The sequence below is a fragment of the Bison bison genome, unplaced genomic scaffold, assembly GCF_000754665.1.
Source record: "Bison bison bison isolate TAMUID 2011002044 unplaced genomic scaffold, Bison_UMD1.0 scf7180017864482, whole genome shotgun sequence".
NCBI lineage: Eukaryota > Metazoa > Chordata > Mammalia > Artiodactyla > Bovidae > Bison > Bison bison.
Window position 1 is genome coordinate 252,480 of NW_011495042.1, and position 19,239 is coordinate 271,718.

The 19,239-nt window shown below is 40.7% G+C and overlaps 1 protein-coding gene across 11 annotated transcripts in view; it reads left to right on the top strand.

The window, feature by feature from the left end:
* Positions 1 to 19,239, top strand: part of MAP4 (microtubule-associated protein 4) — a 153,117-nt gene that overhangs the window by 99,260 nt on the left and 34,618 nt on the right. For 9 of the 11 annotated variants that reach the window (XM_010862344.1, XM_010862343.1, XM_010862345.1 and 6 more), the window contains 6 exons: positions 4,927 to 5,049; positions 7,488 to 7,601; positions 10,028 to 10,162; positions 10,744 to 11,799; positions 12,523 to 12,642; positions 14,563 to 17,895. In XM_010862344.1, coding sequence (XP_010860646.1) covers positions 4,927 to 5,049; positions 7,488 to 7,601; positions 10,028 to 10,162; positions 10,744 to 11,799; positions 12,523 to 12,642; positions 14,563 to 17,895 — 4,881 coding nt within the window. The remainder of the gene's footprint in view (positions 1 to 4,926; positions 5,050 to 7,487; positions 7,602 to 10,027; positions 10,163 to 10,743; positions 11,800 to 12,522; positions 12,643 to 14,562; positions 17,896 to 19,239) is intronic. The other 2 variants (XM_010862351.1, XM_010862352.1) reach the window with 1 other exon arrangement.

A 19,239-nucleotide genomic window follows, 5' to 3' on the forward strand; every position in this document is an offset into this window, starting at 1 on the left:
AAAAAAAGTGAAGGTGGAGGATCATACCTCTCTCACAAATAGGAAGGAAAGAAGTAATGATGGACTCGTGTAGATAAGTTTGGAATAGAGGCAAGGTCAGTGGAAGAATACTGTTTTCTATAAAGTAAGAGTTTGTATGAGATGGAGGATGCTGGCGAGGAGAGTACAGAAACAACCTTTTAGAGAATGAAAAAGGATCTCGTGTAGAAACATTTTTATAGGAATGGTGTACATTCAGGATGGTAGTAAATCGAGTGTCATGGCAAGTAAAAGGAACAGCTGAAAACACTGTAGTGTTTATAGCTCAACTGTTGCTAACTTAGGGTGTATTGTGGCCTTATGGTGGCAGCCTTCACCTGTGCCCGTTCTGGGAGGGGCACAGATTGAAGCAAAATGAGCATACTGTGTTTTTTGTTTCTGTTTTTTTGTTAGTAAATTTCTAAGACAAGCATGCTGGCAAACCAAAAAGAATCTGTTAACTCAAAGTCAATCTCTCTTTCTTCTTGAGACCTTCAGTGCTTTGGTGTTTTCAAATAGTATTAGAACTCTAGAAGTCTTTTAAAAACATCTCCAACAATTTAGGGGTGGCCATATATCATTCAAATCAGGAAGGTTAATGAAGTCTTTGCCTGTTTAGTGCAGAGTAGAAGGACATCCTAATATAGTTGGATATGAGCATTTAAAGCTATTTTATTATAAAAAAGTGGAATTGGTGGAAAATCTGAGAAGAGTTTTCTTCTGTCACTTGTTTCTATTTTTAGAAAATAGAACTAGAAGTACTTCAGTTTTTATTTTGAAATAATTACAGATATACAATGAAAGAATAGAACAAATAAAACAAAGAACTTTCATATGTTTTTCCAGGTTCACCAATCAGTAACATTTTGCCACAATTGCTTTATCATTCTATAATCAATATATGTATGAATATACACATTATTTCCCTAGCCAATTTTGTTTTATCTTTGTGATAATAATCTAAGACATTCTCATATGTGTTACTTAAAGTGTCAACAGCCATTGAAAATATATATTCCTAGATTTCCCCCATCTTATCTATGAAACCCTCTTGCCAGCATTAATTTTCTTAATTTTCCATGTACTTTAAACATCATCATAGAGTTTAGTGCTTAATGAGATAATGAGATAGTTTATTATATGTATTCCCATTCCTCAGATGGTTAAATTTCTATCACAAAAATGTGGTGAAGCCTGAACTTAGTCTTGGACTTCTTGACTCGGGAGAGAAGAGGAGGGGTGTTGGGGGAGGGGGCTAGAAGGATGATAGTAAATATGAGCCTACAGTGTAGTACATAGAAGCGTAGGGTGTAGACTAACAGACTTTTGTAAGGGAAGGGAGCTTAGATACCAGGTATTGGTACAATGCTTTGATGGTACAGGTGAAAATATTGAAGTTTGAAGGAATTAAATGAGTTAACTCTTTGGATTGAGCTAGATTAGTACCTTAGTCTTCTGCCCCAGTCCATGCTCTTTTTGGCTTCTGTATCTTTTTTACTTGACTCTCCAGATAAATAGAATTCTCCAGAGGGAGAATATGTCTAAATACTCTTAAGGCATCAGCTCTCAAGCTTTTTGGCAACAAGACCAGTTTTCACGTTTAAAAATTGGGAAACTTTTGAGGATGTTCTCTTGTGGTGATGGCATACATAGTCAAGGTTTATCAAATTATACACTTTAAATATGTGGAGCTTATTGTATGTTTGGTGTACCTCAGTAAAGCTATTTACAAAATTATTAAGGACCCAAAGAACTTTTTTTTATATAATGGGTTTTATCTATCAATATTTATAAATTAGATATTAAAATGAAGACTTTAGAAACATTTTTTTAAAACAGCAACAATAAATATGACTTATTTATATTAATTATAATTTATATTAAAATATATGATATATTAACATTAATATGTTACCTGCCCAAGGTACCCTGCCCAAGGTTAACATTTTTAATGAGTATACTTAAAAAAAAAAAAAATGTTGAGTAAGAAGGCTGGTGGTGTATCTAAATTTCTGGTGAACTGTCTGGTTTAATAAAAGACAGCTACAATTCAGTATGTCACAATATGTTGTTTGAGTTGAACTATAAGAAGGAAATCCATTTCACATATATATATATATATATATATATGTAAGTTAAGATAAAGGGTATTTTGATAGTTTTTTCCTCAGGTAACTAGATATTTTTCTTTGATTTGACATCATAATTGGAGAAGTGGTCGTTTCTTAAAGGTTACTTGCATTGTGGAATCTGAAACCATATCAATGAACTTTTTTTAATTAAGATCTATTGGTCCGTGTTGCACTTTGAATGGCTCTTATCTGATACAATTATTCTGGCTTTGATATATAGAGATACAGATATTACTAGATTAATTGACACTTTAAATATCTAGCCATTTGCCTTTTCTGTAAAATGCTTCCAATTTCATAGAAATAGAAACTGGCCTTTTTTCCCCCCATTCTACGTTTATAGGAGAACCAAAGTATCTAGGGTTTTTTCCATTGTATTAAGTAAATTACTTTTTATTTTAAATTTAATATTTCATTCTTTGTCTGAAATAGACTAAGTAGATTGCAATTATGCTTTAAAAACACACACACACACACACACACACACACACACACACACACACACACAGTTATTCTGAAGGCTGTTGTTCCTGCAAGGGAGTTTTCCTGCTTATACTTTGGAGTTATAAAAAGGAAATCTAGGTCAGTAACACTGAATGAAAATGTGGGAGAGAGCCTGTGTCAAAAATGCTCATTAATAACACTGTTGGCCAGAGGCTATTCTGAACATTGCTTCCAGGCTGGGCTGCGTCACCAGCACAGAGGGGAGATTACCAGAGGTGTTTATTCTTCTACAGAATATGTGAGCAAAATGTCCCCACTTCACTGATTAACAACTGCTTTATTTCTCAAAGGGTAAGAAATTTAAGCAGAATCATAGCCTTTTAAAGTTTATTTTAGAAATGATAGACTGTCGCTTAAATGCTTCTTGGGTTTCTTATGCTTTTCATATTAAATATAAATCGTTTTCCAAGAAGGTTGATATATATGAATTTGTTAAATCATCCAGTCTAGAATAATGACCCTTGTGGTAATTTTGATAGCATCTTGTTTTTTGAGCACAATTCTGTGCCATGCACTGAGCTAAACATTATGAAGAAATAAAGTGATAAAAGCATACTTTTTACTTTTTAAAGAACACATATTAATGATTTGCAGAAATAAGATTAACACATGTTAAATAATGGATTTTTACATGATGAACATAGAATACTTAAAAGGTTTCAGTTCAGTTGAGTCGCTCAGTCGTGTCTGACTCTTTGCGACTCCATGAATCGCAGCACGCCAGGCCTCCCTGTCCATCACCAACTCCCGGAGGTCACTCAGACTCATGTCCATGGAGTCGGTGATGCCATTCAGCCATCTCATCCTCTGTCATCCCCTTCTCCTCCTGCCCCCAACCCTTCCCAGCATCAGAGTCCTTTCCAATGAGTCAACTCTTCGCATGAGGTGGCCAAAGTACTGGAGTTTCAGCTTCAACGTCAGTCCTTCCAGTGAACACCCAGGACTGATCTCCTTTAGGATGGACTGGTTGGATCTCCTTGCAGTCCAAGGGACTCTCAAGAGTCTTCTCCAACACCACAGTTCAAAAGCATCAATTCTTTGGCGCTCAGCCTTCTTCACAGTCCAACTCTCACATCCATACATGACCACAGGAAAAACCATAGCCTTGACTAGACGGAGCTTTGTTGGCAAAGTAATGTCTCTGCTTTTTAATATGCTATCTAGGTTTAAGTTGTTGTTGTTTTTTTTTTTTAAATAAAAGCTAATAAAAAAAATACGTGGTTAAGGGCTAAATTGTTTGCTAGGAACAACAACAAATGTTGAAAGAGCTTAGTAAAGGAAAATGAGCATTAAAATCTGAAGAGAGGCTCTGTGGAAGCTCTGACCTGGGTCCTGGCCTTGGGATGTTGGTACAAGAGGGAACATTTCAGACAGGTAGATCACGTGAGCAAAGGCGCAGGGGCAAGAAGCACGGGCTTGAGGGGACTAACCCGCTTTCCTGTTGGAGTCAAGGGAAATAAGCCTGGCAGGAGTTCATTTCAGTGGATGAGGAACAGTATTAGTTAGCACCCAACACTTTGATTCTTATTCTGTGGGAAGCATTTGTTGTGTTAAAACCCTAAGCAGATTGACTTTATTAACTTTGAAATAAGAGATGGTGAGTGTACCTTCTCTAAGTAGGCCATAATTCAAAGATTGAAATGCTAATACTTTCCTGTGTAGTGTAAAATTATTGATAAAATGACAAGTATCCTTAGAGGTCATTACTGAGACGGGGAGAAATAAAAAGGCTGTCCTGTGTTTGCATGGTTAGCTTTCAGTAGAGCAGAGTCTAGCGCTTAATCTATACTAATACCCAACCCTTTGCTTGCTTGTTTACTCTGTCTCCCTCCCTTTATCCCTCCTTCTGTCCCTCCTGTGGTTTAACCTTTGCAGATTTACTAGAATATTTACTAATAGAAAAGTGGGGGAAAGAAAAACTATTCTCGAAGACAGCCAAAGAGCCAAGTTTTGAGGCTGTTGCTTACAATCTGTTGAGTCAGTTACAAATGGAGTCCTATCATCAACCTCAGGGCATCAGAAAAATCTTGTTTTCTCTTTATCATCTTCTGGTTGATTTCTCCTTAATAATTCAGAATGGGGCCATGCTATTTCATTTGTGTTTTTGTTATTTGAGAACTAAGCTAAATAATTCTATAAAATCTTACATATGTCTACATGAAAACCTGTACTTGAATGTTCATAGTAGTTTTATTTACAAAAGACAGAAATAGAAACAATCAAATGTCAACAGTGGTACCTTATAACTTTGGTTTCCTGTTTCTGTTTGAAGGGTTTCCATCTGAATTCCTTGAAGAGAAGATGGCCTACCAGGGATATCAGAACAGCCAGAACTGGCCAGAAAATACAAACTTTTGCTTTGAACCTGAGCACATGGTAAATCCTATCCAGACTGGTAAGTACAAGACTTGCTTGTGACTGCTGAATATAATAACTTAAACATGAAAAGCCTCCAGTCACCACTCAGATAAAACATTTCAGCCTAAATATTGCTCGTAAAGCACAACCCAGGTATAATGGTTTCCTTTGGACATTTAGTTGACCTTTCTCCTCTCTATTTATCCCTTCCTCTGAGGCAAGTGCCCCTTTGTTCTCTCCCCTTCAAAACCTGTTTTGACTAAATTAACTGAAATTCATCTTCATTGAGGACTAAATGATCAGTTGTACCCTAGAACTTTAATTCTTCTGTAGAGAATTATAGTAATAAGGACACCATTTGTGGAATGCCTGTTTGTCCCAGGCACAGTGCTAGAGCCTCAATATACATTCTCTCTACATTTATTACCTAACTCTGACAAATATATATTGTCCTCATTTGACAAAAGAGAAATGAAAACTTATACCCAGTTTCTATAAAATTAAAACTAATTTATATAGAGAAAAAAAAACATATCTGTTGTTGCCTAGAGCTAGAAGTGGCAGGAGGGGTGGGCTGCACAAGGACCTCAAAGCAGTGGCATTGATACCTCCACGTCAGAGCAGTCAAGTTGAGAGCTCACGGTATTTGTTTCTACTTATACTATATGGTTTCTGTTTTGTTATCTAACTTATGAGGTGCTCGTGAAGTGAAGTGAAGTCACTCAGTCATGTCTGACTCTTTGCGACCCCATGGATTGCAGCCTAAGAGGCTCCTCTGTCCATGGGATTTTCCAGGCGAGAATGCTGGAGTGGGTTGCCATTTCCTTCTCCAGGAGATCTTCCTGACCCAGAGATCGAACCCCGGTCTCCCACATTGTAGGCAGACGCTTTACCGTCCGAGCCACCAGGGAAGTAAGGTGCTCATAACTGGTTCCAGATCATCTAGTACTTGATGTTCTGTACCACTCTCCAGTCATTGGTTACCCTGGATATGTGTAATTTTAAAAGAAGCCTTATTGAGATATAATTCACATACCATACAATTCACCCATTCAAAGTATACAATTAGGTGGATGTTAGTATATTTATATACCTCCTAAAGAAACTCAGTACTCCTTAGATCTCACTGCCTACCTCCTATCCATCCTAGCCCTAAGCTACCACTAACTAACTTTGTGTCTCTGTATATTTACCTGTGAACTGTGAGATTGGATGAGATCACTAAGGGGAGGGAATGTAGAAAAAGAAGGCTCTTCATCTCCCCCCCATCTTTAGTTCTCAGCTTAAATATGAACTAAAGTATATCCATCTGCTAAATGTTTTCAACTCTTATTTTTATACATCTTAGGATTTTTAGAGTGTTCAGGGTCTGCGTATCATACACACCCAGTAAAATATATTGGCCACCTGATGCAAAGAGCCGAGTCACTGGAGAAGACCCTGATGCCCAGAAAGGTTGAGAGCAAGAGGAGAAGGGGGCCACAGGGGATGAGATGATTGGATGACATCCCCAACTCAATGGACATGAGTTTGAGCAAGTCTGAGAAATAGTGAAGGACAGGGAGGCCTGGTGTGCTGCAGTTCATGGGGTCGCAAAGAGTGGGACGTGACTGAGCAACTGAACGACAAAATAGTGATGAATAAATGACAGAATTTCATAGAAATCTTTGATTTTTACATGTGATTTGGCAGTCTTCCTCTCCTAATACGCGAACCATGCAACAGTTATTTTTGTTGCTAATTTAAGGCCTAGACTTCAGTGCAGCCGCCTCTGACAGTGGAAGTACAGAATTAGCATTCACTGAGAATAGAAATGCATGTCTTAGGTCCTAGCAGTCTTTTACCCCTGGCTTTCTGGGGTAACTCAGATGTATGTTGCATTTTGAGATGGCCTCCTTAGAGAGCAGAATTCTTGCTTGGCCTGAGTGGCTTTGCTCTTTTTTTGTAAGAAGGTAGAGTTTACCTAATGTTTTCAGTGCCTTCACTCATGCCAGCTCCTGAGTATAGAGTTCATTCTCTTCAGATGCCAGCTATTCACCTTGTCTCATTCAGACAGCTTTTGACATGCAGTTTTCTTCATGATGTTCACAGGAGGTGAAAATGTCCTTTTTACTTTTTTTTTTAATAACCTAGAATGAATGTCTGCTCTGTAAATACATATTGAAAGTTTAGTTATATTTGTACTCTCACCTCCTAGTATAGACTCAAGCATGATTTGTACTTTCAGTTTTGTGTATTTGTTGCCTGACTGATTTAGATAATCAAATATTAGAGAATATGAGATTTTGTAATTTTAACTGTGAAAGTGAATTAGTGAATATTTGATTCCCTGGCATGTTCAGTCACGTATTATCTTATTTAGCACACTGTTGACAACACACAATATTCAATAATATTGAATATTCATTCAATAATAAATGCTAATCTTTCTAGTTGTGTTCTGGAAATGAGTTTTAAATTCCTTCTTTATTCCAGATCCCTTTAAGATGCACCATGATGACGGCCTAGAAGATTCGCTCTTTTTCCCCAGTGGAACAACCAATACTTCAGCATTTGTAGAACAAAATGATCCCCTGAAAGACACTTATGGTATGACTTCTCTAACTGGATTTATTTCTGAATTCCAAGCAATTAATGTGGCCTTTCATTCATCACATTTGAAGTGAACCACTAGGGAAAGTCATGTTTAGGGACTCTGTCTGTCACAAGGCTGTTTCTAAATTGGGCTTTCCTGATGGTTCAGTAAGTAAAGAATCTGCCTGCAGTGCGGGAGATCCAGGTCCAATCCCTGGGTCAGGAAGATCCACTGGAGAAAGAAATGGCAACCCACTCCAGTATTCTTGCCAGGAAAATTCCAGGGACAGAGTTTTAGTCATAAAAATTCACAGTTGAGCTGCTCAGAGGCTGCTTACCTCCTCTTATGGGAGAATCTTGAACTCTGTATCGTAGGGCCAGCTTCTGTCTCCACATTTTATTAGTTCGTGGACTTTTTAAGAAAGTTATATCCTCCCTAAAGTTTGATTTCTTTATAAAATGGAGCCACCATTAGTTCTAACCTTAAAGATGTGGTGATGATTAAATAAAATTATGTAAAAGTACACCACGTAGTATCTGGTACATAGTAAAACGTTAAACAGATCTTAGTTCTCAATTAGTAGTATCCTCATTCCTGGTTTTATATAGCTTAACATGAATGTGGCCAAGGAACTGTAGGGCAGGCAAAGCTTTACTTCTACTCATCTTTGGTGTTCAGTTGAGTTTAATAAAAAGATTTATCAAAGAAAAAAGCAAGTAATTTGGGCTTCCCTGGTGGCTCAGATGGTAAAGAATCCACCTGTAATGCGGGAGAGCTGAGTTCAATCCCTGGGTTGGGAGGATCCCCTGAAGGAGGGCATGGCAACCCACTCCAGTATTCTTGCCTGGAGAATCCCCATGGACAGATAGGCATGCAACATATATCACATGGGAAGAAAGCAACTCAAAGTGGTAGCTTAGAAATTCAGTTTGTGTAACATCCTCAAGAAAGAATAATAAACTTATAGAGAAATGACAGGAAAAATGAAGCAATTTTACACTTCCAAGAGTCGTACTGTGGGAGGGTAAATATGTGGGAGGAAACTAATGGAGTCAGGTTTGTTGGCAGATTCCTCTGGTGCCCTCTCTGGCCTGATGAGCATCTCTTGCCAGTGAAAGGAACATTTATATCCTGCCTTTAGTCAGAAAGGCGGTAGCTTTTTCTGGGTTTGCTGTTTGCTTGAATGCCTTCAGCTCAAAATTTTTATGTCAAAGTGGTGTATCTGAGGGTGACATGTTCTGGTGTCCTTCATTACCCATCATCAGTAAGTCCCACTTCAAATTATGTTTATAATTTTGTTTTTGGTAAAGATCCTGACTAGTAGTAATATGTTTCACTTGTGCTTTCCTGTGGCCTGATGATCTCTTGGAAGAAGGATGTTGAATAAATTGACTTTGATGCTGTCATCTAATCTCCTGAGTTGATTTTGGTTTTTTTTTTTTTTTTTTTTTTTCAGCTCACTAGCTAGGGAGTCATTTAGTTGCACTGACTTCTCTCTTTACAGCATCTTTCTTCTCTTCCTTTATTCTCTCTCTGCTTTACCCTAATGAATGCCCCTATCTCTTCATACCTAGAGTATCTCAGTAGTCACCTGTCAGAATCCTGCTCCCTTTTAAAATTATTTCTGAATATGCCTGATCACTCTGACTCCTTGTTCTTTATTCTTATCTCATTTTCATGGTTAATACCTTAAGATAGCATGCCCCTGTCCTTTGGGGGTTTTTTGCTCTTGATTTATCTGGTTTTCCAGATCCTTCTTCTGTTGTTTGTTCTAATCTTGTTTTACCTCTCTGGTTTACAAGACCTATTTAAATCAGACTGATCTCATAGTCCAAGAAACATTCATGTGCTTTTGGCATCTTCATTCTTTTCTTTGCTCAATGGTATCTCCATTCCTGAAATTAACTTCTCTCTCCTCTCTTCTTATTCTTGTTTCTCCTCTGAAACCTTCTGTGACTATTCTGGTCTTCTTCATATTTGTTTGTAAACTCTAATAACATTTAGTCCATACAACACAGTTTTCCTTATTTGATATATGTGTCTTTTGCCTCTCTAGCTAAATTGTAATCCTGATGGCAAGGACCCAGTGATATTAAATCCCGTGTGATATTATGTCTGGCAGAGGACAGCATAATGATAATACTTTAAATCTGTCTAGTTCTTAATAATTTACAAATCATTTTCACAAAATTGTAATTTTTGAATCTTTGCAAAACACTGTAGGCGGCCAGTCAATGTTGATTAGTGGTGTGACAGCCTAACAGTTAGCCAAACCTTACACATGTCAGCGATTTTTACTTTTAAACTTTCCTGCTTTGTTTCTCATTGTTCCTGTTGACCTATGTCTTTATGGCAGTGTATAAACTGATTTCAGATATCAAATGTGCTTTTTCCTCAATGTTGACTGAGTTTCAAAAATGGATTTCTGTGTTACTATTAGGTATGTTACCCTGCGACACATTTGCTCCTGCAGCTGTTGTTCCTCAGGGGTGGTCTGCAGAAGCCCCCAACCCTGCACACTTGGAATCCTTCACTTCCCCCGAGGCCGTTCCACAGCCTCTGCAGCCAACAGCAGGTACATTATTAGACTCCTTCTTTGCACTTAATAGTTACAGTATCAGTAATCATCATATAGTTTTTAGCCTTTTGCTTGCAGCATGGATAAAATTTTCACCACTGTCACAAATGTTTTTAAACTTTTTAAACTTTTAAATGTTTTTAAAGTACTGACTTCACAGCTGGAGGAATTAAGTTGTAGTTGAAATACAATCAGGGTTAGAGGGCAAAGACGGTCCGTGTAATTCAGTGCAGATTTAGAACTCAGAGGTGGGGGCGTTTCTTGACATCCACAGGTTCCCTTCCTGCCACTAATTGTGTACCTGTGTTGGTGTGTGTTTTTGGGTTTTTTTGACCTGTGTTTTTTTTCTCTCCTTTGCCTTTCCTCCTCCACTATATATTCTGCCAATATTTTATTCTTCTAAATATTGAAACTGTTGAAGAGTAGCAACAAATGCATTAATGGACAGCTTTTTAGTTATGTTTAGGACGTTATGGTCACAAAAGCCAGATCTCTCATGGCCTAAAAACGTTAAGTTTTGAGTGAAGAGCTATGAGCAGGCAATGATGGATCCTAAGTGTCCAACTTATTTCCCTTAGAGCCAGCTGAGAAAGTAGAAATGGCATCAGGAGAAGAGAGAGCAGAAGCATTGGAGATGATGATGAAACTGCAGGCGGCTGACATGGCGCCATCTCGAGAAGCAGAGATGGTCCTGGCTAAAGATGTGGTGCCAGCCACAGAGACAGGGGTGGCATTGGCTAAAGACATGGAATCACCTACCAAACCAGATGAGGCACTGGTCAAGGACGTGGAATCATCCGTCGAATCAGATATGGCCTTAGTCAAGGATGTGGTACTGCCTGTACAAACAGAGGAAACCGCAGTTAAGGATGCCATATTGCCCACAGAAACAGATGTGTCTTTGGACGAGGACCTGGCACTGTCCACAGAAACAGAGGTATCCGCAGCCCAGGACATACTACTATTCAAAGAAACAGAGAGCATTCCACCTGTTACAATGGATTTGGCCTCAGCTGAGGGCACAGTCCCACCTACAGACCAAGAGATGACCCCCGTTAAGGGTGCAGCATCACTCTCAGAGATAGAGGCACCCCTGGATGAGGACATTGTGTCATCCACAGAAATACGCTCAGCCAAAGAGATAGGCCTGTCCTCAGAAACAGAGGTGGCCCTGAGCAGGGAAATGGGACTACCCCCAGAAACAGAGGCCATTCTAGACAAGGACATGGCTGCACCTCCAGGAACAGAAGTCATCGTGCCAGTCAAAGACATGGCTCCATCCCCAGGAATAGAGACGACCCTGGCCAAGGACGTGGCTCCACGTCAAGAAATAGAGGTGACCCGGGGCAAGGATACGGTTTCACTTCCAGCAACAGAGATGGCCCTGGGCAGAAATGTGGCTCTGCCCCCAGAAACAGAGGTGACCCTGGCAAAGGATGTTGCTCAGCCCCCTGAAACGGAGGTGAACCTGGCCAACAATGCGGCTCTGGCCAAATTCTCAGAAGCAGAGGTGGTACCAGTTCCTGTTAAGGACATGGAAACTGCACAGACCCAGGAAGCAACAAGTGAGGATTCCCAGTTAAAATCTCTCCAGGATGAGGGACAGTCAGCTGTACCTCTCATGACTTCACCAGGTATGGGCTTACGTTTACTTGCGGTATTTCTGTCCATGTAGTCTCCAGAAGAGTGAGGCACGAGCATCATGCTAGGGAGAATGAAGACAGTCCCACTGTACTTTGCAAGTCTACACACATTCCTGCTCCCCTAGACAGTTTTTCTCACCTTCACCCTCCTCCGGCCGCCAGCCCCTTCTCCATCCTTTTTCTCACTCATCTTCCTGTTTTCCTTATAGATAATTGAAGATTGAAGTAATTAAAGAGAACTTTCACAGAATTCCACTTGCTCATGTATCTTACTACCTGTTTCTTTATCTTAGACTCTGCCTTCCCTCTTGTTGCCATCAGCAAACGGTCCTTGCTCCTAGTCATCAGAGCCAGCATCTTTGTCTTAAACTAAATCCCACCTTGTCTCCTTGTGCACATTGCCCTGGCCATTCTCTCTCTTCCTGTCTCTCACCAATTTCTGCCACTCCCCCCGCCCACCCTGCTTTATATTGGATCTTTCCTACCAACATAAAAACAGTTGTTATTTTTCCCTTATGTAAAAAAAAAAAAAGAAACCAACCATCCCAATCCCTCTTGCCCTCCCCCTTCAAACTACCACTCCAGTTCTCTCTGCCCTCATAGGAGCATCCCTCATTCCTCAAAAACTGTTCCCATTTCCAATTTCTGCAAGGTGGAGAGGTAGCTGAATCAGTGCTTTTCTGAAATCTTTGTGGTTTTGACTTTTACCTTTAGAAGCAGTCGTGGCCATGGGCCAAAAGCACAGCTTGCCAACAGATGAGGATTCTGTGTTAGAAGAACTAGAGCAAAAGAAACCATCTAGTCAAACTTCTGAGCTTCCTTCAGAGACTTCAGGTAAGTCAGGAAACAAAGTGGCCTCTTTGAAACCACTTAAACTGGGAAAGATGAGAAGGTGTTAGAAGACATTGTTCCTGGTTATAAGGTGGTAGTCATCAGGACCACTTAACCAGATCTTGTGTTGATTAGGCAGAGTCATCTTGTTAGATATTTTAAAATTATCAGTGCATCAACCTAAGACAACTCATCCAAGACAGCCATTTACTGTTATATCCTGTGTTGCCTTAGGCAGGTTATTTAGTTTCCTTATATGCAGTTAACTCAGTTCTAAGATGAATGAATTGGTCACGTGTTCTGTCACTCCTTGCTAGTTACAGTTCGCTCCATGGCCCAACAGCTTCAGCCATTACCTAGGGGCTTATTAGAAATGCAGGATCGTCGGCTCCTCCTCAGGCCTTTGTCATAAGATGCATTTTAACAAGTTTCCAGAATGTAACAAATTCTTAAATACACTAAGGAGCCTAAAATACTTGCTAACTTGAAAGTTGAATTATTCAGTGAGCTTCACACGGTTTTGATGCTAAGCCAGAAGCCTGTACACGTGATTATCAACTTTATCAACTTAGTGATTCTTTGTCTACTGTTCTGTGACTGTGGTTAGAACATGCACTTGAGGGCAGGGACCAAGACTTAGTTCACTTGGAATCTCTACTGCTTTGAACACTGGCTAGCACCAAGTAAATAAATATATGGCTTTTAAAATGTTGTTTTAGTGATTTAGCACACCATTAAGGATTTCTCAAGTCCTTGTGCGCATGTCATGCTAAGACATAAGTTCCCAGGCATGAACTCTGCAATCAAAGATTTATATAACAATTGAATTAAATAGTATAAGAGAGAGCACCAAATAGCTGTGGATTAATAGCCAAGTTAAATGATGCTGTGAATTGCTAAAGCCTAGCAGTTTTCAAGAAAAACAATAATTGGCCTGAGGTATATTAAGTAAATGGTAGGATTTGGAGGACATTGGAGGGATAAAGACAAGAACAAAAGTCACTGTTTTAAGTATTTTCATATTCTTTGAAGTCATTCATTGCATCAGACTTGGCAAGAGCTGTCCTAGTCTGCTCTCACTGAGTCTCTTTCCAGGATCTTGGATCCATACTGCATTCATTAACTAAGAGGCCAGAGGTGGTACTAGCTGACTTCCTGAAACTTTTCCAAGGATGCTCACCCTAATTGTTCTAATTCATCACTCTATTTTCATTATGTATATATCTCTGTCTTTTGGGAAGTACCTTTAGCAACAGAACATTGAAATTTAACACATTTGTCTTTCAAAGTAGGAGGCTCTGGTTCTGAAATAGTGTGGCTGTTTCTCTGGTCAAAATACTAATTCAGTAACTTTTCTTTTTCTTCTTTTTTTCCCTTTCTTTTTTTTTTCTTAAAGTAGTATAGTTCTGTTCTTCTGGTCTGTTTCCCAAGTAATTGGTATAATATTGATAAGTAGTATAATTTTGGTGACAGACTATTAGAATTGTAAAATCATATGTATTTCATTCAGTTAATCAATGGGAGCAAAAGAGGAGCTTACCATTGTTATTATCTTGGGAATTATGTACCTGTTAACAATAATTACAAATAAGGATCAGTTGAGATTTATAGGTATTTGGGTGTATATTATACAGTTCAGAAGATCTCTGTTTGAATTTCTTTTCTCAAGTTTCAAATATTTTGTAAATCTGTTTTGCAGGAAAAAAAAGTCTTCACCTGAGATGATGATCTTGGGTCTTTGTTAAATATGTGTTGATCCCAGTTAAGAATGAGAAATGTTTTGGAAAAAACTTTTCCTAAATGAATCAGTTTGTGGGTTGGTGAAAATGTCACTATTTAAATGTCAGTAAATGGATTTTTAAAAAAAGAAACAGTAACGAGGGATTTTCTGTTTGGAATTTTAGCCAGCTTCATGTATTGCAGGTACCCCTCCCACACAAGCCAAACCAGCGTGCAGACCCAGTGACCGCAGGTCCGCCCGGCCCACCCGGCCCAGGCCTTCCAGGGTCCCTCCTGAGCTGCTGGGAGGCTCTTCTCCATGGAAGACTCTTGATCCTGGGCTGGGCCCTTGCCCTTTGTCTGAGCTGGGTTGGGTTTCTGGTTCGTCTTCCTGTGGTGAGCCTGGGAACCAGAGGAAAACTATTCATGGTGACTTCCTTGAACCTCAGAGGGATCTTGGCAGGGAGGCCTGGGATATAGAAAGCTCACCAATGATGATGAAGAAAAAAAAGAAGAAACCAAAGCAGAAGAGGTATTCTCAACCCCGGGCTGGGGGACCTTGGGATGATGACAATGGAGACGAGACTAAAGGTTATTCCTTTGCCACTGACTCACAAAAGTCAGCTGTGCCCCCCAGCCAGCCCACCACTGTGGGCACAGAACATGGACTAGTGTCCAGAGACGACTTGAAAGGGGTATGTGAAACTGATTCCAGAGAAGCCAAACTGGTAGCTGAGAGCTTTGTCTCAGACAGTCTAAGTATTCCTTCACGTCCTTTGGAAGAAGCCCCGAAAACTACGGTAAATTCTCAGCCCAAACAGAGAGTTGAGGCACAGGTGAAAGGTAACAAGTCAGCACCACAGGGCCAGGAGAAGAAATTGCTGCAAGATGAGTGCATACTGCAGGCTGCACCCCACCTCCAGACGCCTGCAGATGAAAGCCAGACAGTCCGCTCCCTCAGTCTGAAAGGACCCCTGACAGAGGTTTCTTCACACAAAGTAGAAATTCCTTTGGAGGTCAGACCCAAAGAGAGTTGCACTCCCATCATGAACCAAGAGGCTGTGGGTGGAGTTTCAAAACCCAGTGCAGCAAAAGAACTGCCTGCTTCCATATCCACTGTGACAGCAGGTGATCCATTAGGAAATAGTCTAAAAGAAGGGAATGATGAAAGTAAAATGACTGAACTGCAGAATGACAAACAGAAAGAGTTTTCTGAAGGAGCTGAAGAGGTTAAAGAACTAGAAAAGGAAAGTGTTCCCAAGCAAAGACATGAGAACAGCATCTTGGCTTCTGAGCAGCTGCAGGACACAGTGTTAGCTCAGGCCCCTGGACTAGGGAATGAACCATTTAAGAGGATGGCAGGTGATGGCAAAAGCAGGAAGGGGAAGACAAGTTCTGGGAAGGTGAGAGCAAGTTCTGGGAAGGTGAGAGCAAAGTCTGAGCCACCGTTCCTTGCAGATAGCCAGGACAGCAGAGCTGTCTTTGTGCCAAGTGGGAGGATGGCTACTGGGGATAAAAGTGAGGAGTTGGGGCTGGATTCTTCAAAGCAGCCAGGGACTGTGGCTGTGCTCACTGAAGCAATAGTGATGGGGGAACCTAAGGAGATGATGGACCCTAGGGTGGCGAGCACCTTGCAGGCATTGATTCCTTTGGGAAACGGGTCAGGCATGATTCAGGCTTCCAGTGCTAGAGCAGAAAGAGGCGCTGTAGCCACAGACATGGGGGTCAGCAACCAGAGCAAGGAGGAAAAGTGTCCTTGGATGGGTCATGAGGCAGCTCCTTGGATTTTTGAAAAGCCTAAAAAAAGAGGCAGTGAAGGCAAAACCAAAAAGTATAAAAATAATTATTCCACACAGCCTGCTAGAATGGAGAGGAAGGAAGAAATCCTTAACCCGCCTTTCGTAAGGAAGGATGGGGTTACCGATAGTACTCCCCATCAAAACAAGGAGTCGGAGCCTACTGTCCCTTTGTGCTCACATACCTCAGATACACCCACAGTGGAAGCAGATGACCAAAAGGGTAGAAATGCGGAGGCTAATTCTTTTGAATTTGGGGCTCTTGGCGGAAATAAAACAAACACAGGCAAGGATTCTCCTATTACTGAAATGGCTACCAAGATGACAGACGTGAGTTGCCAAGACCAAATCCCGGGGGCAGGATTTGTTCCTTCAGTCCTGGCTGAGGAGAATAAGACAGATGTGGCCAAAGGACACACTGCAGTGGCTGACAAACCAAGTAAAAGGAGTAATGATGGAAAAAGCACAAAGACTAAAAATAGTTTCCCTGAGAAGCACACTCTGGAGAATAAGATAGATGCAACAAAAATACATGTTCCCATGGAAACCATAGGGGACCACAGAATTGAAGGAATGGGCTATGTGGACGAAAATAGCAATATTACATTTACCTGCCCCAGAACTCCACCAGGGTTGATGAAAAAGTCAGTCCCCCTAGAGGCTCAGGAACCAGCAGCCTGTGAAAAACCACCCACTTCTACTTCTCAAGTAGTAAAGGAAAGTGATTCATTTCCAGGCACCTTGACAGAAAGTAAGCAAGAGACAGCTCCAGCCCAGATTCCCAAATTATTAGAGGTAGATAGTTACAGCAAAGAAGGAGTCCCAAAGGAACAAAGACCCGAGGGTCCCTCTGCTGTTATGCCCTCTATGAGCACAGGAGGAGTTGCCTCAACTCTGACAACAGCCATAGAAACAGTTAACAATCATTCTAACTGTCTTCAGGATAAAGGTGAGCTTGCTGGTGCCATGAAAAATGAAGCAGGGAGAGATGGAGAGCATGTGATAGGAGACTCTGAGTCCACGCCCTGTGGTGCCTCAAAGCACTCAGTAGAGGAAACCACAGAGCCAGCAGGGGGACACCTTCTTTCTGGAGTGCTGGCAAACGAACCCAGCCTGGCAGGTGAGGTCAGACGCCTAGAAGCATGTGCAGATAGGAGTAATTCCCCAACATGTCCAGTAAACAAAGAGTCTGAGCAAGGTTCTGCTCCAGTTTCAATTCCTCACCTACTGGGAGACAAAGCACAAAAGCCCAGTTTCTGTGAGGACCAAAGTACTGAAGGTAGAGATTCCAAGGGCCCAGATAATTTGAATAAGGAGGTAGATATGACTCTCTCGCTTCCAGAAAGTGAAAAGGATAAAAAGGATAAATTGGAAGAAATCAGTCTGGATTCTGACATCAGAGAAATGGCATATGTTTCCTTGGCACCACCAGAACTCCAGTCAGATGTCTTAGATGGCAAAATTGAAGTGACATCTTCAACAATGATAGATGAGTTAGTAGTAACTGCTTCTGAAGCTCCTCAACTCCCAGAATCCAAAGGCAAGATCTTGGAGGCACCTAAGAAAATGACAGAAAAATCTGAATCAAAGGCTCTGGGAGAAGGGAAGAAGGAAGATAAAAGCAGAGTGGCCGAACCCATGAAAGGCTACATGAGACCTACCAAGTCCCGAGGACTGACTCCACTTTTACCAAAATCTACCATCCAGGAGCGAGAGCGATCCAAGCAACTCAAGTCCAGTGGTATGCACCTGCCGTGGGGAAATGTGTGTGCTTGTGGCTTTTGGTCAGCATCAAAAAGGCAAAGAGCTTGTGCTTTGGTTTCATTGACTCTAATCATCCTTGTTAACCATTAATTTGTTGGCATGAAGACCTGTAACTGCTAATTACGTGTTTTCTGCAGCCAAGGCATGCCTTGTGTCCAGCTTGGGAGGCTGGTGACCTGGTTGCATGCCTTTTTACCCAGCACTGAACCTTGACTTTCAGGGGAAGTTGAATTTCAAACGATGAATTGTTTAGCAGGAAGCCTGTCACCATCCACAATATTCTCAATTAAACAACAAAAATAATGTACCTCCTATGTGTACAGCCAAATTTTAACCATTATTTTGTATAAGGATTCACAGGAGGAAAGAAAACATTTCATGTCCAGCTGTGTTGGGGATTTTTTTTTTCCAGTATACGTATGTAGCTTATGCTGGTGGGATTCAATATCCAAATTGCTTTTGGAGTAAATGGAAATGGAAGGCCCTTTATGGTAGCCTCCAACCAGATTGGTAGGCACAGACTTTATATATTTGTGTTTCTCATACTGGGAAATGATCTCTCAATGATGGAGCTGTATCTGTTTTTGTTATTTTTTTCCCTGAAAAGTATACATCTCATCATGGCCTTTGAAGTTGTTCACAGCCTACAAACGATGCTGTTTCTTAATCACTGTTTCCTAGCTTGCATGAGGTAGCTACTAACTCCAGAAATGAAAACACGCTGGTTGGCCTTGGGGTAGCCAGTTAGGTTTTTGGAGGGGCTTCATCATGGGATGGTGTTCTGCATGGTATGGACTTGTTATTTTGGGTAGAGCTTGTGCTTTGCATGAATTTGTACCCAGTAAGGAATGTGTGTTCTGTGAGTAGAGAATGCTTAAACATTGCTATTTGCCTAAGACATTCTGATCTTTTCCATTTTTGTATCTTCTTTCTATTAGCTACCCTATTGTCAAGGCCAGAAATGAGAATGTATGTAAAGTGCTTCCAGCTTTCATTAAGATTCCCAGCCCTCTATCTGGTTCATTAGTTGTAGCTTCTAGACCCTTTCTTTTGTTTCAGCAGTAATTAAAAGATAACATGTTAAGTTTTCTGAAACGTAGGCATCTGTTTTAGCTCAGAATTGCTGGAAAATGTAGAGGATTTTTCTGATTGTTGAGGAAACAAAGCAGGTGCTACAAGACTTTTGGGCCCCTCCCTTGGCTAGCCACCCTCAGAGACATGTGTTAGGAGTAGCTTTGCAGAGTGGCCAAGGAGGCAGTGATTTATCTTGGACAAAATGTCTTCTCTAGATTTTATCACACCTTCTCCCTAAGGACAATCT